Source organism: Colletotrichum graminicola (genome assembly GCF_000149035.1).
Source record: "Colletotrichum graminicola M1.001 genomic scaffold supercont1.37, whole genome shotgun sequence".
Classification (NCBI taxonomy): Eukaryota; Fungi; Ascomycota; class Sordariomycetes; order Glomerellales; family Glomerellaceae; genus Colletotrichum; species Colletotrichum graminicola.
The window spans coordinates 146,996-174,937 of record NW_007361041.1 but is presented as its reverse complement, the minus strand read 5'-3'; the positions used below and the strand labels follow the sequence as shown (position 1 = coordinate 174,937).

The window sequence follows — 27,942 nt, the reverse complement described above, 5'->3', positions numbered from 1 at the left end:
CATCTTCGTCCCATGCCGTGGTCCTTGTTCGCTGTCCTCGTTTCTCTCTCGCCGGCTCTCACTCAGTCTGCCGCTCCCCATCCTGATTTCAAGAACAAAACCCGTGCATCATCCGCCTCTATTTCTTCTGATTTTGCCTCTCGCTATTGTCCTCAAGTCTGCGGATACAATACTATAGACCATTTAGTTGACCTCCCTTTCGGCTCCTCCGTCCAAACTATCAATTCAACACCAATTCATCTTTCTGCACACGCAATTGAACCTCGTCGTCATGGCCACCCCAAAGGAGCCAGGTCGTCAGTTCTCTTTTGGCACTTCGGCGCACCGAAGGAGGCAGATGAGCACTATGCACGAGCAGGGCAATCATTTTGGCCCAGCTCTTACTGTAAGTCATTAATCGTCTCGTGTGGTGACATTCGTCGGGTCGACGTCCCAAATCACGGCCCGACGGATAGAACCCAGACCTCCCCTCAACTAACAGCGGCCTGGTAGACTCTCTATTGTGGTATCTCGGCCGTCTTTGCTGACTCCCACACCGCCGTTATCGCCCTGGCAATCCACGACACCGTCTACCTGGTCGACTTCACGGTCAAGTACGTCAATCTTGACGACGCCACACAAACGGGCAACGACGCCATTGCCGACTATGTCATCAACACCCTCGAGGATTACGAACATGCAAACTTCGCCAAGTTCATCGGTGCCGGTCTTCCTATGACCCTCAAATACATGAGCCAGAATCTGTGCTCTCGTCTCTGGCTGGACCTTGACATCGTTCCTGTTGTCTTGCGCCCCGATGACGAACAGAAGGAGAAGAGTTTCTGGGACATCAAGCGCGTTGACGAGCAAGCCGACTCGATGGCTCGCAAGTGCATCATGTAAGACGTCTGCCCAGTCTCAATCAGCACTTAACAACTCGACAGAACCAACTGCTAATAGCTCATCTGCAGGAACTTTGGTCCCTCACTAGTTCCGCTGCTCCAAGTTGGCTGGAGAGGCGTTGTCCAGACTGACGCTGGATTCCGCGTGCAGCTCAACACGGTTCAGAACCACAAGGACACATGCGGCGCCTCGACCTGGGATGCCACTATGTTCTATGCCAAGAAGCTTCGCGAGAACAAGATAAAGGTCGCCTTCTTCAGTAGTACCCCGCAGGGAGGTGGTGTCGCCTTGATGCGGCACGCCCTCGTCCGGTTTGCGCGTCTCATTGGCGTTGATCTGACTTGGTATGGTACGTTTTATCCGGCAGGGAAGATGACTGCTTGGTTCGCGGGAAATCGTATGGATCTGACATCATAGCTAGTGCCCAAGCCCAGGCCCGGCGTCTTCAGGGTCACCAAGAACATCCACAATATTCTCCAGGGAGTCAGCCATCCAGATCAGCGCGTCTCGGCCGAGGAGAAGCAGTCCATTATTGATTGGATCACGGACAATGCCAACCGCTACTGGCTTTCAGAGGGAGGCCCTCTGCGACCTCCGGAAGAGGGTGGTGCCGACGTGGTCATGGTGAGCTTTCTCCAATCCATTCCCCGCTCTCCCCAGCTATCACCTCCAAACCTACCTGCCCCTGCCCTCACGCGCAGAGCCGATTGCCCCTCCATGGGGTGCATTCAAAGTGGGATGACCTCCACACAAGCTCTCCTCCTCTATCAGGAATCGCCCCACCCCCATCCATATCAGAATGCGGTTCCTGTGCATCAGACATTCCGGGGCTCCGGTTGTGAACTACGGCTGACAGGTGTGCGCCGTCCAGATTGACGACCCGCAGATGCCCGGCTTGATCCCACTAATCAAGAAGATGACACCCGACCGGCCCGTCCTTTACAGATCCCATATCCAGATCCGTAGTGACTTGACTGCAAAAGCCGGGTCCCCCCAGGAAGACATCTGGCGCTTCTTGTGGAGCAATATTCAGCATGCCGACATGTTTATCAGCCATCCCATCCCCATGTTCGTGCCAAACACGGTGCCTCGGGAGAAGGTGGTATACCTCCCAGCTACCACGGATTGGCTGGATGGCTTGAACAAGCATTTGAACAAGTGGGACACGGGCTACTACGGACACATCTACAACACCGCCTGCCGCAACCAGGGAATGACGGAGCTTCTGTGGCCAGCCCGCAAGTACATCATTCAGGTGGCTCGCTTCGACCCTTCCAAGGGCATCCCTACCGTGATTGACTCTTACGCCGAGTTTCGGCGTCTGATGGACGAAAAGGGAGAGACTGAGATCCCGCAGCTTGTCGTCTGCGGCAATGGCTCTATCGACGATCCTGATGCCAGTTTGATCTATGACCAGACAATGAACCAGCTCGAGAAGCACTACCCTCATCTGATCAATGACTGCAGCATCATGCGCCTCGATCCCAACGATCAGGTTCTCAACACGGTCATCGCTAATGCCCACGTTGTCCTGCAGCTTTCCACCCGCGAAGGCTTCGAGGTCAAGGTCTCGGAGGCTTTGCACGCCGGCCGGCCTGTCATTGCCACCCGTGCAGGTGGCATTCCCCTCCAGGTCAAGGACAATGTCAATGGCTTCTTGGTTGAGCCCGGCGACTACAAGGCCGTGGCAGGTCACCTTGTAGACCTCTTCACCGACAACGAGTTGCACAAGAAGATGAGTCACGCTGCTGCCACGGGCGTGAGCGATGAGGTGGGTACAGTCGGAAACGCACTGGGCTGGTTCTACCTTGCCGCCAAATGGGCCGAAGTGGGTGTCAGGCCTGGGCTGCGCGGTGATGAGCGCTGGGTTAACGACATGGCCCGAGAGGAAGCCGGCAAACCGTACAGGGAGGGGGAGAACCGTCTGCCACGGCAATTTACGCAAAAGAAGGACATTGCCGTCATCTCTGGAAATGCTAATGACCAGGACGGCGAGAAGGGTCAGTAGAAGGACGCGAATTCCGAGTGACTATCTTGTGCAATGGGACGTCGTGCGATTGTGTGGGTTGAGTCGGGGGACATTTGGATCTTGTCATGGAAGAAGGGTTGATTTTGCGGCGGCGTGATGCTTAGACGTAGAGATATGATTGATAGATGAAGATGCGCAACCCCCACTGATTTGCATGATGCGGCTGCGGTGTTACTGTTGGTATCTCAGCTGCCGCCGAGTTGTTTTGTTTGTTTGTTGAGCGAGTTCTATCACGTAAACCGATGTTTCGCAGAGAAGTGTTCAAACGTGGCATTAAATATAGCGAGCGAGGGCCGGGGGGTGACAGCAGGTGACAGCATGTGATGGCGCAGTCCGGCGCCCCTGGCCGGAAGGTCCCGCTGCAACATCTCGAGTGTCACGACGACGAATCAGTCAGTTGACGTGACTAGCCACGCATGCAAAGGGTCCTTCGATCCTGGTTTTTCTGGTAGCCGAACCAAGATGGATCGATCCTTCCGGCTGATAAGCCAAACAAACATAGCGCACGCAATCTTTCCACCTTTTTCTTTTTTGCATTCCCTCCCCTGGTGCCTCAAGGATCAATTCTGCTTCTTCTTTGGTGTTTTGCCTGGTGTTTTCTTTGCGGTTGAAAAGTCTTGGACGCTACTGTTCGACAGTGAACCAAGATGGTCCACCTGATCTCGGCGCTGCTCAGCGTGGCTTTATCTCCGACAACAGCCGCCCTCGTGTCAGCCGAGCCCTTCTCGCTGCCACTGCCACACTCGGACGAGTCCCACGTACACCCGCCATCATCGTCGTTATCGTCGTCGTCGCCTTCCGGCTTCTCGCCGAGCCCCGACCACGCTCGCGAGAATGCCGCATACATTTTCAACGAGGTGCACTCGGCCATGCGGCAGTGGGGGTCCTCGGTGCACCACAACGGCATGGGGCTGATCCCCGCGACGGTGCCAAAGGGTACGCTGATGTACCATGGTACCAACTCCAACAGCACGCCCGAGGGTTTCGAGTGGCTCGCTTTCGAAATGGAACATTCCGAGAACTTTGCAAGGAGCTGGAGGGGCCAGCGCCCGCCACCCGGTCGAGGTGGGAGTCCACACGGCGGCCGGCCGGTTGACCCGACGGTTCAAGGACAGAAACCGCTCGGGGGGGAGGACGACGAGAGGCCTCCCAAGGGTTCCGGGAGGCCTGGGAGACCAGAAGGACCCGTCCGGGGGTACCTCCACACGTATCGCGCGAACCGAGACCTGAAGCTGCTGTACATCGACGGCATGAGCGCGGGAAAGACGGCCATGGGCACGCTGGATACGCAGGACTATTTGCTGCGTGGGGTCGACAACGCGCCCGGGTACGGAGACATCGACCGCGCCAGAGACATCTGCAAGATCGTCAAGGCATGGGGCCTCGACGGGGTCATCAGGATGGAGATCGGGTTCGAGTCCATCTACTGCGACTTCTTTGACGGGTTGGACCTCGTCTCGATGCTGAGGAGACCGTGGATGGACCAGGTCGAGGGGGAGTACGGCATGAATCTGTTTGAGTGGGCGAGGGCCGTCAGCCAGCGGTACGACGGCATCGGGGCCGGGAGAGTGAGGTTGGACTTTGGAGGGATGGTGAGCGGACTGTGGTATCCGCTGAACGTGACCAATCCGAACGGACGGGGGGACATGCCGAGGCTGGGACTCCCTGCGGACGGGGAGAGGGGGGTGATTCTCGGGAGGGTCGAGGAGATCGTCAAGGGGGCAAAGTGGGCAGAGGGAAAGGTTGACTGGCAAGGCATCGTCGACATGATGGTCTCGCGGTACGCCGACCGCATCGAGGCGCTGGCGGACGAGGGCGAAGACGGCGGGGACGAGGCGTTCCTGGGCCAGGTCCTCGTCGTGACGAACTCGTTCGTCGACTACCCGCGGGACGCATCCGACTCGGCGGCGGCGGCGGCGGCGCGCGGAGAGGAGGACGACTACGTCAAGGATGCGAGGGAGCGGTGCGCCGCGAGCCACCTCGCGCCGGCGACGGTACGGAGGGACGAGTGGACGCCCGAGGACAGCATGCTCCACGCCGCCATCTCCACCGTTGCGGAGCGCATCTGCGGGGACCTGTTCGACGTCCGCGGCCTCGTCCTCGAAGCGGCGCCCGCGCTGGCCAGCGCTTTCTCGCAGGCCGAGATCCGGGACGTCGTCGCGGCCGCCCGGGACGGCGACGGCGACGAGGACGAGAAGCTCGGCGGCGCGGTCCGGCGGGGTCGCGCAGCAATCCAGGCGCTCAAGAGGGACCTCGGGTGGGCCGGCTGGAAGAGGTGCAAGCCCGGGTGCGGCGTCGGCGAGGTCTGCTTCATCGCCATGTGGCCGTTCGGCTACGTGGAGGACCACTTCCGGCCGAGCTGCCACAACCGGAGCGTCATGCTCGATCGGTGGCGCCCGGGCGGCGCCAACGTCGGGTATTGGGACTGGGAGCCCAGGATGGTGTAGGACGGTTAAGCGGGCTGTTCATGTTTAGCTATACGTAAACCAGGCGTGTCGGGTTTCGTGTTATACTGTTCATGGTATTTTTATTTATCTATTTAGCAGTTATTTACATGAGCCGTCGTCTGCACCGTTTGCAGATGCGACGTGCTCGCCAGAGTTTGTGGCAGATGCCATGGCAATGCAGTAGTAGTTCGTGGCAACGACTGTGAGAGAGAGATCCGCCTATTCCAACCCGGTCGACGGGCATCAGTCCAGTCAAAGGTGGCATGATCCTCTAGCATAAAGACTGAGAAGGACCGCCGTTTACCACTTCATTATCTTGGCCCATGACCAGCCCCTCGAACTCGCGCAAGTGAGGAGAGGATGCGGTCTGGACGAGAGCGTGACCATCGACCCATGGCCCTTTAGACTGGAGGGGTCCCTTCTCGTCGAGGCCAAAGGCGAGGGAGAGAGTTGACAGTCTTCCAACCCAGCATGGCCGAGGAGAGATGGGAAGCACCGGAGGCCGATGTGTGCGTGCTCTGATGGCCCGCGGAGAAGGCATCGTCGCCCTGAGTTCCTTGGCCGGAAAAGCCTCCCTCGACCGGCCCAGCTGCGCCCGAGAAGTGTAGTACCACACAAGGAAGCTCATACGTCGTCTGACCCAAGCAGACGAGCCCCCCCCCCCCCCCTCGTTTGTCAGCCTGTGATTGCGCCGCGGAGATATAGACCTCTAGTTCGTCTACAGATTCCAAATCCAGCCCACCACCGCCCCCTCTCTCTGTCTCCGAATCCCGCCTCCTTGGAACGGGTAGACCCGATCGTACGGTCCACACGGTGACTGACAAACCTAGACTCCAACGGGTGGACTACCTATGAGCCCACAGCTCGCACCTCGGACATCTCGCTATAGCGAGATCTGCGAGGTATGGAAGGGCGGGATGAGAGTGGCATCATGTGCTGAGGCCGGGGTGCAGCCGCGCGTGTGCGCCCTTCTTATTCGTATATGGTTTCCCGGCGAGTGGTTCCCTCCCATGAAAAATGTCGGACCACCGGCGTGGATCCCGTGTGCCCCATGCAGGATTACTCGGATCCCCCCCGCAGGCGATCGGAACACCCACCCACCCACCCACCCACCAGTGAAGGCCCTTACTAATTTCTAAGCGGAGGACGGCGTCTAGAACCCTTGCCCTTTTCGTGCCTTTTCGTGTGTCACGAATGGTACGAGGCTAGCTGGAGGCATGAAAGGGTTGGCACGCGGTGGAAAGGCTTCTGGCTCCGGACGTTTCCCATTCCATCCCTACGTGCCTTTTCTCTACCACCTCTGCAGAGGCGTTCACCCGCGCGCGCGGAAAGGCCGGGAGACAAAACGAACAAAATAAATAAGATAAAAATGATTGGGGGGGATGGAAAGCACATGTTCCGGGAATTCCCTCTCTAGGGCCTGGGCATAACCCTTGTGTCCTGGTTGGGGGTTAGGGGCCGTTGGAGTAGGGTTAGCGTCCGTATCGCCTAGGAACATCCAGCAGGCAGGCCGATAGGCAGGGGTCGTGCCTGTTGCGTGAAGGGTAGGATAGGAATGCAGCACATGGTCGCTTACAGTTCCGAGCCCCCGTTCCGGACCTGACATCAGGGCTTGTGACTGTAGACCATCACCGCCTCGACTGATGTAGCTCACTCAGCACGACCCCAGCTGTCAGGCCAGGTTCTGTCATCGCTGCTGCTTTCGTGGGGTCACCCCCTGTTCGATGTTTATCCAGGAGGGGGAAGAGGAGGAGGAGGAGGAGGAGGAGGAGGGCGGGAGTGACGGGAGTGATGTGAGTCCGTCCCGTCCATAGCGCGGGGTCCTCGTTGATGATCGTCTTTTCCCCGCCCAATCTGTGTCCATCTTTTCATGTGTTATTTATTTCTTGCATCATCGACTGCCCAAAGTGTCTTGTCTTCCCGGGCCCTCTGAGTGACTCTCTGCTAGAAGCGACGAGTCTCAAAGGCCCAAGACCAGGAGGAGACATTGCCCATGCGGCTAGCGACGCTACGGGACGCGCAGCCGCCGCTCACCTGCATGGATGAACCGCGAGGGCGACGGGAGGCGCTGGAACAGAAAAAAATAGTCTGGACCCGTTGTTGAACCTCCTCCTCCGAACCGCTTCGCCCAGGCGAGATTGCAATCGACGAGCGACGCAGAATGTCTCTGGCTGTGTTACGTCGCACAACCGGCGTCCACCCACGGGTGATTCTCACGGGAGCGACGGTGCAACATTTGTCTTTTGACGCAGTGTCGCCTCGTGTCTTCTTGTTCGTGGGAAGGTGGTCCCCTCCGTCTTTGCTCTGCACACCTCGTGTTCCGCCATCCCTTGGCTCACTCGTCCGGCGGGTGCGATACTGACGGGCTCAGACAAACAGCCCAGACAGAAGTGCCTCATTCAAATATTGCAGTCTTGTCCTCAGACGTCGACATCAAAAAAGGGAATCTGGTCATCGGCTCACAATTATTGTATACCGCAGTTAATACGTCTACTTGTCTGACACCACGTGTGCGACCCTCAACTTGTCCGGCCATGTCGGGATGGACTCGGCTTTGATAGCCGGCTTTTTGAGCGCGCTGTTAGGGCACTACTGGCGCTCTCTCTCTCTTTCTCTCCCTCTCTGTTTCTGCAGTCGTTGGGTTTATGCCTCGAGTGAGGCATAAACCCTCAGACCGCGCGAACGCGACATGTCAAACCATATCGCAGCTCGCGTCGCATCTGCCGGTGCTCAGAGCACGGAACACGCTGCAATCGTTGACATGTAAGGTATTGACGCTCTAGCATCTGATATTTTTTTTTTGTATCAGTATAGTAGACCGACCGTAGTGTCTGTGGTCATGTTAATAAACGGCACTTGATTGCCGTTGGAGAGAACTTGGAGTTGCCGCCTCCAGAGCGACGCAACTGTCTCGCAGGCCAGCAAAGTCCCTTCCACCCTGTGCTTATTCTTGACTCCCACACTCGCGGGCAGAGAGGCACACCCGCCAATCCAAAGGCCGAGCCGTCAAAGATGGAATTCCGCTGCGCCAAACGTCAGGGGTTACCCCCGGCCGCTGAACATCCCCGCCGTGTGCACGCCGTGCCGCCTTGCCCCCACCCCGCGGAGATGCAAGATCTACACGACGAGAGGGTGTAGGCATCCTCGATATTAGGTCAGGCCATCAGTAAGAAGGCCATGACTTTTTTTGTGGAGGCCAGAGCGAGAAACGACCCAGTGGCCTCTCACGCCGCCGAGGGAGCGAGGGAATCGCCGCGGAGAGACCATTGAGGTGACGGGCATTTGTCAACATGGCCCACGTCGTGCCACGGAGACGGTGCAACCCGCCGCACGCAGCAGCAGCTTCGTGTAAGATAAAAACCTGGCCGGGTGGCCCTCCCAAGCTTTCTGAAACGGCACGAAAGAACTCAGTATCCACACAAAGATATCAGACACTCTCTTTCCGACCCTTCATGCGCACACACAGACCATAAGAAAACTTCAGACTTCGGACTGCCCGCGCAAACTTGCTGCAACATATATCATCAACGTCGTCATCCTTGACAAACACCTTCGCGACTCGCCTTCAGTGCATGTTGGACTTCTCCCTCCAGACATCCTCGCCTGCTGCCGCAACCGGCTCGTCCTGCCCAACGTATTGGCTGATTCTTCTCCACGTCAAACGCCAAAAATGGGCCTCACTCAAGACCAGATCAACATCGTCAAGTCGACGGCACCCGTGCTCAAGGTGCACGGCGAGACCATCACAACGCTCTTCTACAAGGACATGATCGACACCCACCCAGAGCTCAAGAACGTCTTCAGTCTCCGCAACCAGGCCTCGGGCGAGCAGCCCCGGGCACTCGCCCAGTCTGTCCTCGCCTACGCCACCTACATCGACGACCTGCCCAAGCTCAAGGCCGCCGTGGAGCGCATCGCCCACAAGCATGCCTCTCTGTACATCCGCCCCGAGCAGTACGACATCGTCGGTACCCACCTCATGAAAGCCATTGGTGAAGTCCTGGGCGACGCCCTCACTCCCGAGATCGCCGAGGCTTGGACCGCGGCCTACGCCCAGCTCGCTCAGGTCTTTGTCGGCCGCGAGAGTGAAATGTATCGCGAGGCCGGTCCTTGGACCGACTGGCGCAAGTTCAGGATAATCCGTCGCGTCAACGAATCCGATTCCGTGACCAGTTTCTACCTTGCTCCCTCGGACGGTAAACTGCCACTGCCAAAGTACTTGCCCGGCCAGTACATCTCCGTCCGAGTTCCCGTGCCGCAGCTGGGCGGCATTACCCAGCCGAGGCAATATAGTCTCAGCGATGCCGCCTCTAGGGGCGATTGCTACCGCATCAGCGTCAAGCGCGAGGCGACAGTCGTCAACGCGCCACAGGACGACATTAGCAAGGGTCTGGTACCCGGTCTAGTCTCCAACCTGCTGCACGACAGCTACCAGGCCGGCGACGAGGTCGAGGTGTCTCACCCCCAGGGTGATTTCTTCCTCGACACGGCACAGGCTGACAAGGCCGACGTCCCGCTGGTGCTGCTCTCGGCAGGCGTCGGCGCGACCCCGCTCATGTCCATCCTCAACACGGTACTTGGCCCCGAGTCCAAGACGCCAAGCCGGCCGGTCAAGTGGGTACACGCGGCACGTAACAGTGGCAGTCTGGTTTTTGCCAAGCACATCCGAAACCTCACTCGCGAGCGGGAAAATGTCAGTGCGCACATCTTTCTGAATGAGGTCAAGCCGGGCGACCAGAAAGGACAGGAATACGACTTCGAACAGCACCTTGACCTGACGAGACTGCCTCAGGAGGACCTCGGCCTTGCCGACAATAGAACCGAGTATTATGTCTGTGGGCCCAGAGATTGGATGCTCAAGGTGAGACTGGTGCTCGAGAGCATGGGTATTGAGAGGGGGAGAGTAAAACTGGAGCTGTTCGCGACTGGTGACGTCGAGCAGTAATCAGCGACCAAGATTCGAAGGGTTGGATCGGACGACAGTATGGTCGGAAAAGAATCAATGGTAGGGATCTTGCGAAAAAGATGACACAGCGGGGTGGCAGTCTAGAAATCGGCTTCTTTGTTTTTTGTTCTCGGCTTTTTTTTCTCTTGATCTTTTCTTATTTTTAGTTGACCGTGTGTTTTGGCTGATTCGAACGGATAGAGAGATACCTCTTAGAAATTCTCCACTTGTTTTATCCGAGGAGGAAAAGAATTAAAAAAAAATCGTTTAGGTGACTAAGAGAAAGGTTGGAATCGTTTCTTTTCTTTTTTCTTCTTTTTTTTCTCTCCCTTTCACTCTCTAGGTACCTGGCCTTCCCTCGGTCGTGAGGGTTGAGCGTTTCTTTTTCTCAGCTGGGTCGTTTCGGGAGGACAGGTTCTGCGAAGGACTTTCCTGCCGTGAAATTCTCTGCACCTTGTGCCCTCAAACAAGGAAACTAGGCTTCCAGAAGCAGAAGAGAAATTGGAATCCGTTTCGAGTGTATAAGTTGACGAGGCGCGACGAGTAATGTTGATCTCTACCCGTTAGGTTGAGGAAGAGCAAGCGGTTGTTGAGAAGCAGGTGCCTGTTATTGCAAACTGTGTCAGATGGGCCAAGGAGCTTGTCTGCACGAACAAGTATAACAAGTCAGGTAAGGCATACGCCGTTGAACTGTCATCTCATACCACGGTCATAGGAGGCACAGGTATGGTGTGGGGAGGAAGGACGGCGAGAAACCTAGCGCGACACAAGCGAAAGGTCTCATTCTTTGGAGACGTTTCTTTTTCGCAGCAAAGGAAGGTGTCGAGAAACTTGGCTTGGCTTCCAAAATGTGCATCATGACGACGATCCTCGGGGCCAACTGTGTCAATACACGGCGCGGGCGCTGCTTTGTTCCCCGAGCGGGAACTTGCGCGGACACGGCTAGCTTCCGGCAGGGCAGGCAACGGGCGAAGCAGGGAGGGCGTCGCCAAGAATGCGGGCATGGGGGTGGGGGACCCGGCGATCCGACGAAGCTGCGATGAAAGCTGACGCGATGATGCATCAAGATCGACATGGGTGTACTGTCGGGCAATTGTGAATAGAAATGGATCCCTCGTCAATCGGGTCCTGGCCATACTGGACCCGGTCCCAATGCGAGATATGACAAAGAGCCGACGCCCAACGTAGAGGCGGAGAAGCAAGGCCATCCCGTGCCTCGAAGGGAGTGGGGAGAATGGATACTCTCCTGCTGGTCGACGAAGCGAAGCAGCTCACTCACCAAGACAAGGCATGGTCGGGTCGGACTCGGGTTACTACTGTTAGGGTAGAGTCAGCATTGTTGAACTGTGACGTTGAAAGACGGGAAAAGTTCGCATACCGCAGTCATCTCGACGAGACGGACGCGAGGAGGTCGGAGGAAGCAGACAGGGTCGCATCCAACGGTGCGAGGATCGGAACGACCGTGGACTGGATCGACCCAGGGTTTACCATCGGCGCAACTGGACGAGGCCACGTGCCCGCGGAAGAACGGGAGCCCGAGGCCGGCCGTCAAGCGTGGAGGCAAGAGGAAAGAAACGAGTACCTACTACTAGGTAGGCAGGTACGGTACTCAGCCGAGTATGTAGGTACTCTGGAACGGAAAGTGGGATCTGGACAGCCGGAGAAGGCACTGTGGGGTCTTCCTGATCCAAGGGCAGGAAGGGGTTGTTGTTGCAACCCGGGAGAGGCAGGCACAACGGGGAGGGGCAAGAGAAGCAAGTGCGAAAGGATTTGCCTCAAGCAAGAAGAAACAAATAGGTGGGTAGGTACATATAGGTAAGTACCTAGGTAATTGCCTGCCTACCTACCGGTACAGAGTACGGAGTAATACTACGTAGGTAAATAACTCAAAAGGAAGTATCGATCCCCCGGCCCCGGCCTCCGGCCCCTCTCCTGCCATCCGCGGATCCGTTATCCGAAAACAGGTACGTACTTTTGCCGGGGGATTCGGTTCCGCCCCGCCCGTTGCTCCTGCGTCCACGCCCCTGTACTGTATGTTCCGTTCCCTCCTCCCTCTCGCCATCTCCCATCATCTTCATCTCCCACAAACATACAACAAATGAATGCTTCGGATGCTCAGGTATGCACGTCAATGGGGAAGCGAAAATGTGATTAATGCGTCTCTTGACCCTCCACACTCCTCAAACTGATTTATTCTTCCTTTCCTCGCGTCAGGTCAGAGGGCCCAAGGTTACGGCGACGACTGGGGGTTGTTTCCCCCGTCCATTTGACACTATCGATTTCTTTCCTTTCTCAATCACCTTTCTTCTTTGGCTGTTCTTCTTGCCTTCTTTTCCGCGGCTCCATCCCGCACGACCCGACCTACCATTGATTCCATCGATTAACCCCCCCCCCCCCCCTTCATGCCATCGGTTGACTTGCACGCCATGGCTACTATCACAACTGACTTTTCATATCGATCCACGCCACTGCTCGATGGATCTCCGGATCAGACCCTGGGGTTCAAAGGACATCCCGGACCCTTGCCGAATGATCTGATCTCTCACACACGCACGCCCACGGAGCCGACTACCTATACTTTGGCCGCTTCCATCATCGTCATTCCAAGGGGCGAAATTCACTTGTGAAGCGCCCTGGGATGCACGCGAGGGACGGACTTCTGGAAGGGTCAGTTACATTCCGCTCCCCTGCGCCACTCAGAACCTGCAAACGCTCGTTGCCTTTTCAAGGGGCCCAAATCATACAGTATATGCCTGGCGATTCTGGAATGTCGGGACTCGAAGTCTATCCATGCATCATCGGCCATCCCCTTACAAATTCTCGTCACGAGGTATTCAAACATTGACCTAGACGGGAGGGACTGGACCTCTCGATGCCGCCACCCACACGCCCCGTTGCCTGTACCCCCCGTTCGATCTCCAGCCTACCCCTCGCATTCTCTAGCAAACCTAAACGAATAAACCGATGACTGCAATTTTTCAGTCCAAGTGCGCCGATGTGCTGGTCCTCGCCGAACCTGACGGCGAAACGGGAGACTCGCTGCCCATGGAGAACAAGACCGAACCTTCAGCCCACTTGCTATCGCTCGGTTATTGACAGCCCGGCCACGCCTCTGAAGCCCATTTCGGACTTATCCGTAGCCAATATTGACCACTCACCGCCCATATGGCTCAATACTTGTCGCAGCGCACTAGTCTGTCTAGGGTTCCAACTTCAACGCATCTGTGGGCACGGAACTGAATAATCGAGTAATGAGTGGGGGGAGGGATGTCTTTCACGAGATAGTGACCCGTCAAACATGCCTCGGTGAGTCTCGATTCGTCAGCACGGACAATGGAATGATCCGATCACCCATTCCGTGGGACGGCCCGCATTCGTGCAACTGACACCGACCCTAACGAAGCGCGCTGCGTGCTGGCGGTGCCGCGCGATGCTGTCTCCCGCCGCCCCTTCGTTCAAACTCGGCTGCATTAGATTTCGGCCGCTGTTGCCTGAGAAATCGCCCTCTATAACATCCTAAACAAAGAATATCTTTCAGATCAAAGACAACCACCAAACGATGCTCGGGAGAACGGCCCGGTCCAAGGCGCCATACTCTGGACGGTCCATTGCCCAGTCTCAACGGCATCTGAGGTGACGTGACGCCGAGTCTTCTCGTCTCGGTCGACTTCTACGGCACGGCACGGGGAACTCTGGCTGACATTCTTGACGGTCCTCCCGAGTGGTCATCAAGGGGGGCTGCCACGAGCTGGACTCTAGGCCATGCCGCCGCACTCGCCTCTTCAGGTTTGGGCAGCAAGACTAGATTCTGGTACCTGTTTCCCCCTCCCTTTTTTGTTTATTGCTACCCCCTTCGGTTATGTATTGCAATTTGTCCCTGGTTTGGGGGAAGCTCAAACGAGTTTTCTATACCATCGAACAGCCATTATTTCTCCTATCCGCCGGCGATCAAGTTGAAATAGGTTTGCAAGACCAAACAGGGGCAGCCAGCTGGGCCGGAACACCAGCTCTCGTCGAGCTATTTGCGCCACCACGTCGCTGTCCATCTCCATGTCCGGATTCGAAATCGGTTTGGCGGACGCCGCAACCCTGCCTGTAAGGGTTCGCCTGGAGGCGTGGCGTCGAAGATCCTGGCTAGCTAGCATGCGGCCTTCCACACCTTGGAAGCTCTCCGACAAGCCGCGCTAGGGCTGCATTCTTCCCAATCCGGTACGCAGCTCCAAGGGAACGCACGTTCCCCGCTGGCGATGGCGTTTCGACCAAACCTCTCGCGCTCCTCGTCGTCGACATCGTCGTCCGCTTGACACTCAACCGCGCCCGCTAACTGGCCGGCTACTACTGCGCTTAGTTGGGTTTCCCGCAAAACAAAGAGACGGCGTCTTCCTACCAACTTCTCGGCCGTATCCTTTATCGATCTAACTTGTCCGGGCCTATAACGGGCCTTCTTCAACGGTCATTGATTGCAAGGCTGCCTCCTAGCCCATGACGACGTCCCGCCTCAACTCTCAGCCGTGCGCCGTATCGCTTTTCTTTCCGATGTAGATGCCACCACTTCGGTTCTGATTCGTCGACTTCGGATACGGGCTCTTTCGTACCACACCCGAAGACTTCAAGAATGCGAGGGCAAGACGGTTGGCAACACACCCATGGTGCTGGGACAGCAAGACCCCCCCGTTCCGTCGATGGCAGTCTTTTCTGGGGACATCGCGCAGTTCATTCGTGCCCTGAGCGCTGCATATCACCTCGCAATACCAAATTGCGCCCAACATGCGCCGCAGGGGGGGACCTTGGCAGGAACCAAGCTGCCGGGCCTAACTGAAATCACCAACAAATATTTGCCACAAACAGATTGACAAACATTCAAGCAAGCACTGCCAGCAAAAACCGTCATCTTGACACGCATTTGTTGAATGCCTCATATCTCACAAAACCTCGCCAGAACGATCTTTGGCCTTGATTTAAGCAGTTGAGTTCTGAGCTTACCGTAACTTTTGGGCGGACTTGGGGCACTAGATGAAGCCGTCGACGAGCCAACGGCCTAGGCGGTCGATACACATCCCGAAGGGCTTGCTTTTGAGGCCGTACGATGGCTCGATGGCCGATGGCGAAAGCCGAGATACCGGGGCCACGCAGTCCAATATCTTTGCTGCCAAAGATCTTGCTGCGAGAAGAGTCATCCATCTCGAGCCTAAGGCTTGGCCCTAAGGGCTTGAACCAAGGATCCGGTTTTGCAGCATGTGGTTGCTGCCGTTTCCTGAAGGATCTTGGATAGGATGACCACCTGGCACACCTCTCGGCGAGCCAGGTTCACCACCACTTGTCCCTAGCCATTCCTTGGCACTCAGTCATCGCCGAGATGGCACGATGGCTGCCCCTTCAGCTAATACTTACTCCCTGCCTGTTCTGGGGTTCCTGTACGGCAAACATTCCATGCCGTGCGGTGGTGGGGGAGAGCTTCAATGGTGGGTAGGGGGTTCAGACAGGCGCCAAGCCTAGTGGATATGGTCTGCCATGGTAAGTCAGAGTCTTTTATGTTTCCTCTCTCTTAAGATGTTTTCTTTGTCTGTCCCCATCTCACCTCAGTCTTACTCTCCCGATGCTTCCTTTTTCATGTTTCATATTCTCCACGGACAGGGGCCCTGGCGGATCGATCGACCCCTTGCAACCGACCCCAGGCTGTCTAGTGCAGCGCAGCGCAGCTCTTCAGAGAGACCTGGCCGCTGTGTTTCTGGTATTCTCGAGCTAGCGGGGTTTTCTTCTCCTAGACATCGTTCTCAACCCCTCGTAATGGACTTGGATCACACATGTCACCCAGGCCTGTACCATCTTACTGGGTCACCGGGGATGATACCCATTGGTTGGTTGCCAGGCAAGCAAGCGTCGCTGGTGAACACTCGACACCCACTTCCCAGTCCCAACTTCAGACCCCGGCCTAATTCTATCCTTCTGGGGCAGGTTAGTTTAGATGCCATCTCGTCCAAGTCTGATGGGCAAAGCCCAGCGTCATCGCCCATAATAGTCATGTTTTACCTTCTCGCTCAAGGCTACGTTGGTCCAATGGCAGTGACTCGGCCCCCGGATGCTTTTTCCCACTTGGCTTATGGTTGCGGCGAGGAATAGATCAGCTTGGGTTTAGTCGATGCCGGTACCTTTCTGCACGTCCACATCTCTCGGATGGTACTTTGCTCCCCTGCCGAGAGAAAAGCATTTGGGCAAACTTGTCTTTTTGTTCAGGGATCCAGCCCACTTCCCTGCCGTATGGATTCAGGCCTATTTGACTACACGCCTCCCCTCACCCCCCCGACTTTGGAATTCCGTCGCAGATTATTCTTGTCTTGTAAACGCCGAACCATGGCAGTGAAAATGTCTGACGGTCCGATTCGGAAAGCATGCGACAGGTGCCATAGGCAGAAGCTCAGCTGTAAACGCGTCGGCGATGAAGCATGCGAGCGGTGTATCAGACTCAAGGAAGAGTGCACCTCGAGTCCTTCTTTGCGCTATCGGAAGCAAAATCAGCACGGCTCGACTCGAGACCTCTCACGAAAACGTGTTCCGTCGCCTAAACGCCAACGGAAAAAGGGCGGCCATCCAGTCGCCCACACTGATCTGTGTGAGTCGAGTGTCTTCAACCTGTCCACAAGCACCCCTCACTAACATTATCTTTTTCGGGTAGCAATCGTCAAGACACAAAATCTTGCTTCTGTCTGCAGTAACACAGGGTTCCCAGATGATGGTACCGTTCCGTCCGATGCTATGCTAGACATAGTGGACTTCGACTTCAGTTTTGGCGGCCACTCTGCCGGTCTCTATCAATCCGGTCCGAACCAGCAGCAACCGGTACAACAAGCCTTCGGCGACAGCATGGACGCCTTGATGCCGGACCATGGAGACACCATCGCCCAATCCTGGAGTCCCGTTCACTCTACAACATCGGACTCCGCATTCACATCACCTATGGCTCCGGAAACAGGCTTCGCTGGCCGTGCTTATCTCGGAAGCCCTTCACCCTACGGGCACCTGTCAGCATCCAGCGAGCTACAGGAACCAGCGCCACATAGGATATCGAAAAGGTGTATCAGGCAAAGAGCGAGGCAGATCATGCTGCGGCCGTACGCTGGTGGCCACGGTTCATCGACGGAGGAGTGGATGCCTCGAATCACGGAAGTCAACTCCCGGCTCTTCGAGCTTTCTTCGGATCTACCCGCTCAAATGGATTCTTCCGAGGAGCATGGCCGATCCAGCATGGCATCCACACCCGATAACGGAAGCTCCACGACGGCGCCTTTCCCCATCGACGAGATGTTCAAACTCTCGCGTCACTTTGCAGACATTCTTGCAGAGGTGTCTCCGCCGGCAGAGGTGGGCTCTCCCGCAAGCGATGACGGAAGTTCCCAACCCGCTAGAAGACTCAACTCCTTGTCGGATCCGGCGACCTGTCTCTTCGTTCTCTCGACCTATGTTCGGCTTCTGGACATGTACCAGAAGGTCTTTAGCTGTATCCACTCGGAGCTAGCGCAGCTAGAGTCGGGCAAGCTGTTTCAGTCCTGGAAGCTCCCTGGCGTCACAGTGGGCTCATTCGCAGTTGATTCGACGCCATCGCTGCAGATGTCTCTTACAATCCAGTTGGCCGAGGAGTTCCTTCTACAGATGCGGCGAGCGACCACATCACTAGACCCGGCTCTGCGATCGGATAGTTCATCAGTAGGCAGGGCATCTGACACCACCTCCATGTTCTCTGGTGTAGTCGATGTCTCATTCCAGGCCCTGAAGAGGCAAGAAGAAAGTCTAGGCAAGGAGCTAAAGGAGCTACGCAAGGCGATGGAGTCTTTTCTCGACGGATGAGGACGAATTAGGTCGTATCACTGTTGCATGGCGTGGGTTGATCTTGGTGATTTCTCTTGATATACTTGGCGGCAAGCGAGCGGATGGAGGAGTCGTGTCATGGTGTGCTGGAGTCAGATGGAGTTGAGTTTAGAGAAGAGGGGCCGAAGCAGCCTCAAACCATCCCGCGCGAGACAAAGAAAACGTCGTTCATGTGCAAGTACCCCCATATTCTCCACGCGGTAAATGTGGACGTTCCTCAATTGCCCTTGTGCGAAGGCTGCGGAACGGATCGCTCGTCCGTATTCTGGTAGCCCAGCTCCGTTTTCGTCGTTGGTCGTTCACTGCCTCCAGTTGCTCCCAGCGCCGAGACAGATGGCACGTCGTCCATCGTTGAAGAAGAGGCGCAACTTGTCAAGCCTCCCGGCAGCCGGTCACGCCCCCCTCCCGATTTGAGCTTGTGACGGCGAGGTAAATAGTCGGACGCTGCGGTTGCTGGCGGTGAGCCAACGCCGAACCCCGATGGCCGTCTTAAGACATTTTTCGGCAACGGAAGTCCGAACCCACCCCCTTTTCCCCATATTCATCATGAACACCGCCGAACGTCCATCGAACGCTTCCACACGCCTCTCCCCTTCGCCATCGGCTCACCCCAGTGCCGTGGGAAACATGGTCTATGCAGACCAAGTGGGCTTTCTCCCTTGCTCTCTTTTATTTTATTTTTCTAGCAGGGGTGGGGCCGAGGCGTCGTCATGTATCGACGTTGTCTGGCAGGGAGAGCGCATCGCGATGCTGATATCACTGCTGCTGCCGCTGCGCAGGTGTTTGTCTATATATCCCTTGTAATCGCCCTGTCAGGAATGTTATTCTCTACTCTGATCATTACAGTTCCTCTCATTCTTCCCTATTCTTATTATTCTCGGACTACCCCCATACACATATTGGACCTTTCCTGCCAACGTGTTGGACTTACACCCGAGTTTGAAGCATTATTTACCCAACGTCTCCATCCCAATAATTCATAATCGATTTAGAAATACCCCAGACAGCAATGTCTACCTACAAGAGTCCCCAGTCCGAGCCCATTGCCATTGTCGGCACGGGGTGTCGGTTCGCGGGTCAGGTCAACTCTCCATCAAAGCTCTGGGAACTCCTCATCAACCCCAGAGACCTTACACAAGAAGTCCCGAAGAACCGGTTCAACGCCCAAGGTTTCTATCACCCAGACGGCGAATATCATGGGGCAACAAATACCACTAAAGGCTACTTTCTTGAGCAGGACCACCGTGTGTGGGATGCTGGGTTTTTCAGCATCACCCCCAAGGAGGCCGAGGCCATCGATCCTCAACAACGCATTATCCTCGAGGTCGTCTACGAAGCTCTTGAATCAGCTGGATACAACCTTGAGAGGTACGCCGGGCGCAAGGTCGCCGTGTTTGCCGGCCTCATGACTGCAGACTACGATACGTTATGCCAACGTGACGACATTACCTCGAACCAATACTTTGCCACGGGCAACTCAAGAGCTATTCTCTCCAACAGAATATCTTACTTTTTCAACTTCCGCGGCCCTTCAATGACCGTAGATACAGCATGCTCATCCAGTCTGGTAGCTCTACACCAGGCGGTGCTGAGTCTTCGATCCGGCGAATGCGAGATGGCCTGCGTGGCCGGCGCAAACATGATGATCACCCCCGAACAGTTCATCAGCGAGGCCAGTCTGCACATGCTCAGCCCTACCGGAAAGTCGAGGATGTGGGATGTCAGCGCTGACGGGTACGCCCGCGGCGAGGGGTTCGCGGCGCTCTTTGTCAAGCCCCTGTCACAAGCACTGAAGGACGGCGACTCGGTCATCAGCATCATCAGAGAGACGGGCGTCAACTCGGACGGGCGCACGCAGGGCATAACCATGCCCAGCCCCATTGCGCAGGCGGAGCTGATCAGGGACACGTATCGCCGGTCCGGTCTAGACCCTCACTCCCCAGCTGATCGATGCCAATACTTCGAGGCGCATGGAACCGGGACCCAGGCGGGAGACCCCAGAGAGGCACAGGCCATCTCCACGGCCTTTTTCGGCGACAAGGCATCGACTGTTGCCGAGAGCGAAGATCAAAAGCTTGTCGTAGGATCTATCAAGACCGTCATCGGCCACACAGAGGGTGCCGCGGGCTTGGCTGGGTTGCTGAAGGTGGTCCATTCCATGATCAACAACTCAATCCCCCCCAACCTGCACCTGGAGACACTCAACCCTAGCGTGCGGCCGTTCTACGGTCACCTTCGCATCCCTGTCGATGTCGTCCCATGGCCCAAGGCCCCGGCTGGCCAGCCCCTTCGTGGCAGTGTCAACTCGTTCGGGTTCGGTGGCACCAACTCGCACGCCATCATCGAACGGTACGAGCCGAGTATCCACGACAAAGTCGCGAAGCGCTTTGCACCCGGCTTGGAGATCCCGATCGTCTCGGCCGCACCGGCATACAACCCCGACGCGCCCAGTGTCGGGCTTCCCCTGGTACTCTCGGCCAAGTCGCAGAAGTCTCTCGTCTCAGTGGTCCGGTCCCTCCGCGACTTCGTGTTGTCGACTGACAAGTCGGCTGATGAAATCGCCTGGAACTGCTACGCGCATCGTTCGGCGCTGACATACCGCAGCGCCGTCAGCGCCGAATCCCGCGACGGGCTCATCGCCGGCCTTGACGACCTTCTCGCCAAAGCTGGGTCGTCGTCCAACCCGGAGCTCGGTGTCCGCGCCAAGCTGGACGGCGGCAAGGTCAAGATCCTTGGCATATTCACGGGCCAGGGAGCTCAGTGGTCGGGCATGGGCCGAAAGCTCTTTTATTCAAGCATTGTATACCGCAAAACGGTCGAGAGCCTCAACGAAGTTCTCGAGAGGTGCCCCAACCCTCCCGCGTGGTCGCTTGTTGACGAGCTCGTCCGACAGGAGGATGCCACTCGCATCAACATCGCCGCTCTATCCCAGCCTCTCTGCACCGCGGTCCAGATTGCCCTCATTGATCTCCTTTCCAGCATTGGGGTCTCGTTCCATGCTGTCGTTGGCCACTCCTCCGGCGAGATTGCGGCGGCGTATGCCGCAGGTGTGCTCAGTGCGCGCGATGCCATGCTCATCTCTTACTACAGGGGCTTGTCCGCCCACCTCGCCGGCGGGAAGAACGGCGAGAAGGGCATGATGATGGCCGTGGGCATGACCCGGGCCGAAGCGTCGGCCCTCTGTGCGCGAGATGACATCAAGGGCCGTATCTGGGTAGCTGCCAGCAATGCCCCCTCTAGCGTCACCCTGTCGGGAGATGCGGATGCGGTGAAGGCACTCCAAGCCGAGCTGGCTGCGGAGAATAAGTTCGCCCGTCTCCTGGTCGTCGACACTGCTTATCACTCCGCCCACATGGAGAAGCCGGCTGCCCAGTACATGGCGGACTTGGCTGGCTGTGGCATTGAGCCTAGACAACGGAACTCGACGGTCTGGGTCTCCAGTGTCTACGCCGACGGCACTGAGCCGAGCATCAAGGAACTCAAGGGGAGCTACTGGAAGGACAACATGGTCAAGGCCGTCTCTTTCCATGAGGCTGTTGGTCTTGCCCTTGCCTCCCAGGGCCCCTTTGACAGCGCAATAGAGGTTGGCCCCCATCCCGCTCTGAAAGGTCCCGTGCAGCAGACGGTCAAGGCCGTCACCGGTGGCGCTATGTCGTACTCTGGTCTTCTTGACCGCAAGAAGGACGACAGACATGCCTTTGCCGAGTTTCTTGGGTTTACCTGGAAATACTTTGGTACCAACGCCATCGACTGGAGGCCCCTCGTACTAAACTCCACGCAGCCCGACCTCCTGTCATCGAGAATAGAGTTGCCATCCTATCCGTGGGACCATAGCCAGATGTACTTCCGCGAGTCGCGCGTTGCGCACCAGTACCAACACCGCGAGCAGGGCCCGCACGAGCTCCTAGGTGTCCGCACCCGTGACGACACCGAGTTCGAGCTCAGGTGGCGCAACATCCTGAAGCTCGAGACTGTGCCTTGGATCCAGCACCACAAGTTCCAGGGCCAGGCACTGCTCCCCGCCTCCGCCTACTGCGTTCTCGCTCTGGACGCCGCCAAGGCTGTGTTGAGCGGGCGCCAGGCTTCGGTCGTTGAGCTCACGGACCTTGAGTTCATGAGCGGCATCTCCCTCGAGGCAAACACGTACGGCGTCGAGATGATGGTCTCGTTGAGCATCCAGCCCCCCTCGACCAAGGGACGCATGGCCGGCAAGATCATCGAGGGCGCCTTTACCATCACCTCATGCTACGCTGACGGCGTCACGCCCATGCAGAAGAACTTTACCGGCAACCTGCGCATCTACCTCGGTGAGCCCTCCGCGGATGCCCTTCCCACGCGCGATCCGGCCATGGCGGAGACCCTGCCGGCCGACACCGACGCCTTTTATCGGATGATGTCGGGTATCGGCCTGGACTACACCGGCCCCTTCCGCGCTCTGGAGACCATCGACCGCAGATACAACTTCTGCTCCGCCACCCTCAAGAAGTTCCACGAGTCCGATACCACCGGCCTCGGCGTTAGCCCCGCGACTTTGGATACCTGCTTCCACTCCGTGTTCGCGGCTGTGGCCTCGCCGGGTGACAAGTATCTCTGGACGTCTTTCCTACCCAGGAGCATCGAGAAGATCCGTTTCAACCTCGCCATCTGCGATGGCAACCCCGGCGACAGCGCGTCTCTGGTCGTGGACTCGGTCGTCACCCAGGAGATCCCCCGCACCAAGACAGCGACCACCAAGGTAGTCGGAGACATGAGCATCTACAACCCCAACGGCGAGATGGAAATACAGGTCGAGGGCCTCATGGTTGCCTCTTTTGCCAACTCCAAGCCCGAAGACGACAAGGAGCTCTACCTGACGACTGTTATGGACCTCGACCCGGAGCACGAGATTGTCACCGCGGACCTCGGCCAGGAGGACGTTGCTACCGAGCGTATCCTTCTCGAGGCATGCGAGAGAGTCGCGTGCTTCTACGTCCACGACGATTCCATCAAAGACCTCTCGGCGTCTCCTACCTTCTTTACCCCTCCTGCCATGCCGTCGTCTCCAACTAAGACCGTCACCGGTCTAAGTGAGGCGAGCACCAGCCCTTGGCCCCAGGACACGCCCGAGTCCCTCGATGCCTACATTAGCCAGTCGCCTTTCCAGCACGCCCTGAGTTTTATCCGGTTGCTGGGTGAGAACATCCCTGACGTCCTCCCCGCAATGCTTTCGACCATCATCCAGGAGGCCAAGCAGTTGCACCGGTTCAGATCCCACGTCAGCCGTGTGGTATCCCAGCTTGCCCACCGGTACCCTCGCATGCGTGTTCTTGGACTCACAGACCCCGAAACCGCCCTTACCCAGCATGTGGTCGACGGCTTCAAGGGCTCGTTCGTCTCGTACACCGTCGGTACCGAGACCGAGAAGGACTTGCTCGCCAGGATCGCGTCCGGGGCGACCAAGAAGAAAATCGACACCGAGCACACCGGCATACTCGACATGGACGGGGACTCGTCCCTCCAGCCTTTCGACTTGGTCGTCTTGACGACCTCCGTGATCAAGGGCGCCGAGCAGCGCAACAAGCTCAAGCGGGTGCAGGCCCTCATGAAGCCCGGCGGCTTCCTCATCCTGATCCACGAGTCAATGAGTCCTCTTCGTGACAGGCTCCGCCGCGCATTCGGGGTCAGGAAGCAATTCGAAGAGCCTCTCACCCCTCCGGAGTGGCCTGATGTCCTGGATGAGTGCGGGTTCGTCCGCACTTCCAAGAACGCCGAGCAATTTTTCGCCCCGGACTTCTCCCTCGTCGTCAGGCAGGCCGAGTCGGACCTCAAGCTGGCAGCCCTGAGCCCGCTGTCTGGCTCTGTCCCCAAAGTACCGGGGCATACCGTCATCATCGGGGCGGCGGAGAACACGGCAGAGCTGTCTGCGGAGGTGCACGAGAAGCTGTCGCCTCTGTGCAACAGCATCGACATCATTGCCGACTTGGACTCTCTCCAGCCGGCTGTATTCAACGAGATCAGCTCCGTCATCTTCTTGGCGGATCTGGATGAGCCGATGATGACCAACATGACCCCCGAGCGCCTCGATCTTTTCCGCGCCATGATGGCGCCCGAGAAGGTGATCCTCTGGGTCACCATGAACTCCCGCGCCGGGAACCCGGAACATGCGGCCACGTTCGGTTTCGCTCGCTCCATCCTCGCCGAGATCCCCAGCTTGAAGCTGCAGATGCTCGACCTCGACTCCCGCCGAGAATCGAGCGGATTCGTCACCGAGTCCTTCCTCCGCCTCAGCATGAAGCCTCTCCGCACCGCCGCCAAGGACGGCGAGGTCCTATGGACTCACGAGCATGAGATCTTTATGGAGCACGGCCGCCGACTGATCCCGCGTGTCGTCTCTTGGAAGGAGGGCAACGACCGCGTCAACTGCCCTCGGCGCCTTGTGGCCGACGATGTCAACACTCTGCAACAGTGTGTCGAGGTCGTTTCTTCCCAGTCCGGGGATGGATCGGCCGTCTACACCGCCAACATCGTCGAGGAAACGGACATTGACGAGGGCATCGCTATTCCCGATCAGAGCGTCATTCAAGTCAAGTACAGCTCCGTCGAGGTCATCAACTTTGGCCTCAAGTACGCTTCTCATATCTGCATCGGCAACGAGGTCACATCCGGCGAGCTCTGCCTTGCCGTGACCAAGTCCAACTCGTCCTACGTCACGGTACCCAACTCGTGCGTCTATCAGCTCAGCAGCAGCAACATTGACCCCAAGCTCCTCCTCGGACTGGTCATGAGATACATCGTTGCCCTGTCTCTAGCCGAGGACATGATGGAGCAGAATGTTCTTCTACTCGAGCCCGACGCCACGCTCCTGGAGTGCATGAGGGAGGTCTTCGAGGCAAGGGGTTCCAATGTCATTGCATGCACCACCGACCCCGGAAAGGGCAAGGGTTTCGGCCAGCGCTACATCCACCCATTCGCGACCAACCGCGAGCTCGAGGGACTCTTCCCCGCTCATGGCGCGTCCGTCATCGACTTCCTACCGGAGGGCAGCGAGCTGTCCGAGAAAGTCCTAGACTGTCTCCCTGAGAACTGCGAGTACCACTCCCGCTTCTCCCTCCTCACCTCGGAGCACGTTGTCGCTCTTGGCGACTCCATGGATATCGAGGATCTCTGGGAGGACGCCATCAGCAAGGCCATAGTAAACGTTAGGAGCGCCAAGGGCCAGTCCGGCAAGCCGGACTTCGAGACGATTTCCGTGCCGCAGCTGCTCGACTGCACCGGCAGCAGCAAACCTTTCCAGATACTCGACTGGCGTGCCGAGCGCAGCGTGCAGCGCATCGCCAAGCCCCTCTTTGGCACCCAGATGCTCCGTCCGTACAAGACGTACGTCCTCGTCGGCCTGACGCGTGACATGGGCCAGAGCCTGTGCAACCTCTTCTTCGAGCACGGGGCGCGCCACCTGGTGCTCGCGAGCCGCAACCCCAACATGGAGCCGAAGTGGATCGATGACCTCGCCGCCAAGGGCTGCGAGGTGCGCATGGAGCGGCTCGACGTCACGAGCGTCGAGAGCGTGCGTGCCTTCAAACAGCGCCTCGCGCAGGAGATGCCCCCTGTCGCGGGCGTCATCAACGGGGCCATGGTCCTCGACGACCGCGTCTTCGCCCAGATGGACGTCGAGACCTGGGACCGGGTCATGCGCCCCAAGACGGTCGGGTCCAGCAACCTCGACGAGATGTTCTGCGAGCCCGACATGGAGTTCTTCATCATGACGTCGTCCTTTGCGGGGCCCGGCGGCCACGGCGGGCAGTCCAACTACGCGGCGGCCAACATGTACATGAACGGGCTCGCCGCCAACCGTCGCCTCCGCGGCCTCGCCGGGTCGGTCCTCAACATCGGCGTCATCTACGGCCTGGGCCTGCTCCACCGCGAGCGCACCGACATCTACGCCTTCCTCGAAAAGGACGGGTACCCGCCCATCTCGGAGCGCGACATCCACCATATGTTCCTCGAGGCCATCGTCGCGGGCCGCCCGCTGGACGGGCAGGTCTACGACATCACCACGGGACTGAGCCGGTTCAGCGCCGGCCTCGAGGACCCGCTCCACTGGCAAAGGGACCCGCGCTTCTCCCACTTCACCACGCCCGACACCGAAGAGACCGACGGGGGCGAGGGCGAGGGCAAGCAGAGCCTCAGGGAGCAGATCAAGGGCGTCGCAGGCGGCGGCGTCGACGAGGTCGCGCGGGTCCTGACCGAGGGCTTCGCGCGGTACCTTGAGGTCGTCCTCGGGCAAGGCGCAGGGAGCGTCCGGGGCGAGCACAGCGTCAGCGAGCTGGGAATGGACTCGCTTGTCGCCGTGGAGGTGAGGGGTTGGTTCTGGAAGGTCCTGGAGAGGGACGTGTCTGTGATGAAGATCCTCGGCAGCGCGAGCGTTGCAAAGTGTGAGTCTCCCCCCTTTGTCCAGCGGACGAACCTCCTTTTCTGAACAGAAGCTGACTTTCTATAACAGTATGCCACGAGGTCTCTGAGGGCTATGTAGGCGACATGAACAAGGCATAAGCTGCCTTGGGAATCAAAGAAACGAAACGTCGTCATGCGCAGACATGACTCGACGGGAATAGGGAAAGTGACAGAGATTGGGATGGGAAAATGATGATCCATTCGGTATTACTATCTGGGATGTCGGCCGTCCTCTGTATTGCTTGCATGCTTATGGCTCTGTATACAATGGTTTTGAGCTCGTGGTAAGGAAAATCTGGCAAGGAAAACGGGATCGCGTCGCTTTTTCTTCTTGGCGGCTCAACTGTTGTCGTTTTGGGATAAGGATGTCTGTTATACTCGCCGCGGGTGTTGTTTCGGTTGCACTGATATCAGTCTCTACAGGAGTGGTTTCTTTGTGTTTTCTAGTCACCGGTTCCTGTAAAACAGGCCTGTTACACCACACATGATATACTCCCCAGAATGTTTGTGCTGTCCTTATTTCTCCAGATTGGCATTCGCAGTCGAACTTACCGAAACGGTTCAATCAACGATATAAGGAACAAGAGAAACAGACCTTGGTGTACGACAACCTTACAGCGACCTCCAAAAGATCAGCCCAAACCTAGTTTCTCCGGGCTCTGATGATTCCGTTGACCCGGCGGCTGGAACGGATGTAGAGCCAAGCCGTTGCCTCTTCGGGGTGGTGGACGCCTCCCTCCGTGTCCCTGCATCGTACCAGCACTTTGTGTGACTCTTCCAGCCGAACTATCGATCGATCGCCTTGATCTGGAGTTCTCCTCTTTCTCACTACATGTATTTTTAACGTTGACTGAAGCGAACCAAGGACTTGAGACTTCGTGCTCGCAGCGATTTCCCGCGATAGGATTAGAACTCTGGGCATGAACATCCCCGCATAGGCCCTCCTCAGTCGCTACCGATGCTGCTTTTCCCGCCAACCGCAGGGCGGCATTCCCTCGAGGCGTAGAAACTAGTGCCGGTTTTCGGGGACGGCCGTTCGGACAGCTTCCCACTTCGGGCTGGGCCCGCTGACGGAGTTCTCGTTGCCATGCAGCATTGCATGATAGCTTGTTGCACGCAATATCCCAGAGAGGCTGTAGGTTAGGCGAGCGCATATAAAGCTGGTTACTCTTGATAACACATCTTCTTCCTCGGATTTCCCGAGTAGGCCTCCTGTTTCGACCTCGAGCTACCATCAACAATGGCTCGTATCACGGCTTCCGTGCTTCTCACTGCCTCCTTGGCTTTGATGGCCGACGCGCAGGTTCCTGTATGGGGACAATGTGGTGGTAACGGATGGGGTGGCT

General features: G+C 57.4%; 5 protein-coding genes across 5 annotated transcripts; all 5 read left to right on the top strand.

Moving 5' to 3' along the window:
- Positions 1-271: 271 nt before the first annotated feature.
- On the top strand, positions 272-2,890 carry GLRG_08216 (glycosyl transferase group 1; the record flags this gene model as incomplete). The annotated part of the gene is made up of 5 exons (XM_008098901.1): positions 272-385; positions 493-878; positions 951-1,231; positions 1,304-1,506; positions 1,754-2,890. 5 exons carry the CDS (start codon positions 272-274, stop codon positions 2,888-2,890), a joined length of 2,121 nt encoding a protein of 706 aa, XP_008097092.1.
- A 668-nt stretch (positions 2,891-3,558) lies between these two features.
- On the top strand, positions 3,559-5,358 carry GLRG_08215 (uncharacterized protein; the record flags this gene model as incomplete). The annotated part of the gene is made up of 1 exon (XM_008098900.1): positions 3,559-5,358. The coding sequence occupies one exon, from the start codon at positions 3,559-3,561 to the stop codon at positions 5,356-5,358; it is 1,800 nt and encodes a 599-aa protein (XP_008097091.1).
- A 3,670-nt stretch (positions 5,359-9,028) lies between these two features.
- Positions 9,029-10,303, top strand: GLRG_08214 (globin; the record flags this gene model as incomplete). Its single annotated transcript, XM_008098899.1, has 1 exon — positions 9,029-10,303. The coding sequence occupies one exon, from the start codon at positions 9,029-9,031 to the stop codon at positions 10,301-10,303; it is 1,275 nt and encodes a 424-aa protein (XP_008097090.1).
- Positions 10,304-16,666: 6,363 nt separating this feature from the next.
- Positions 16,667-18,145, top strand: GLRG_08213 (uncharacterized protein; the record flags this gene model as incomplete). Its single annotated transcript, XM_008098898.1, has 2 exons — positions 16,667-16,913; positions 16,977-18,145. The coding sequence occupies 2 exons, from the start codon at positions 16,667-16,669 to the stop codon at positions 18,143-18,145; spliced, it is 1,416 nt and encodes a 471-aa protein (XP_008097089.1).
- Positions 18,146-19,175: 1,030 nt separating this feature from the next.
- Positions 19,176-26,695, top strand: GLRG_08212 (beta-ketoacyl synthase domain-containing protein; the record flags this gene model as incomplete). Its single annotated transcript, XM_008098897.1, has 2 exons — positions 19,176-26,577; positions 26,646-26,695. 2 exons carry the CDS (start codon positions 19,176-19,178, stop codon positions 26,693-26,695), a joined length of 7,452 nt encoding a protein of 2,483 aa, XP_008097088.1.
- Between the last annotated feature and the right edge of the window lie 1,247 nt (positions 26,696-27,942).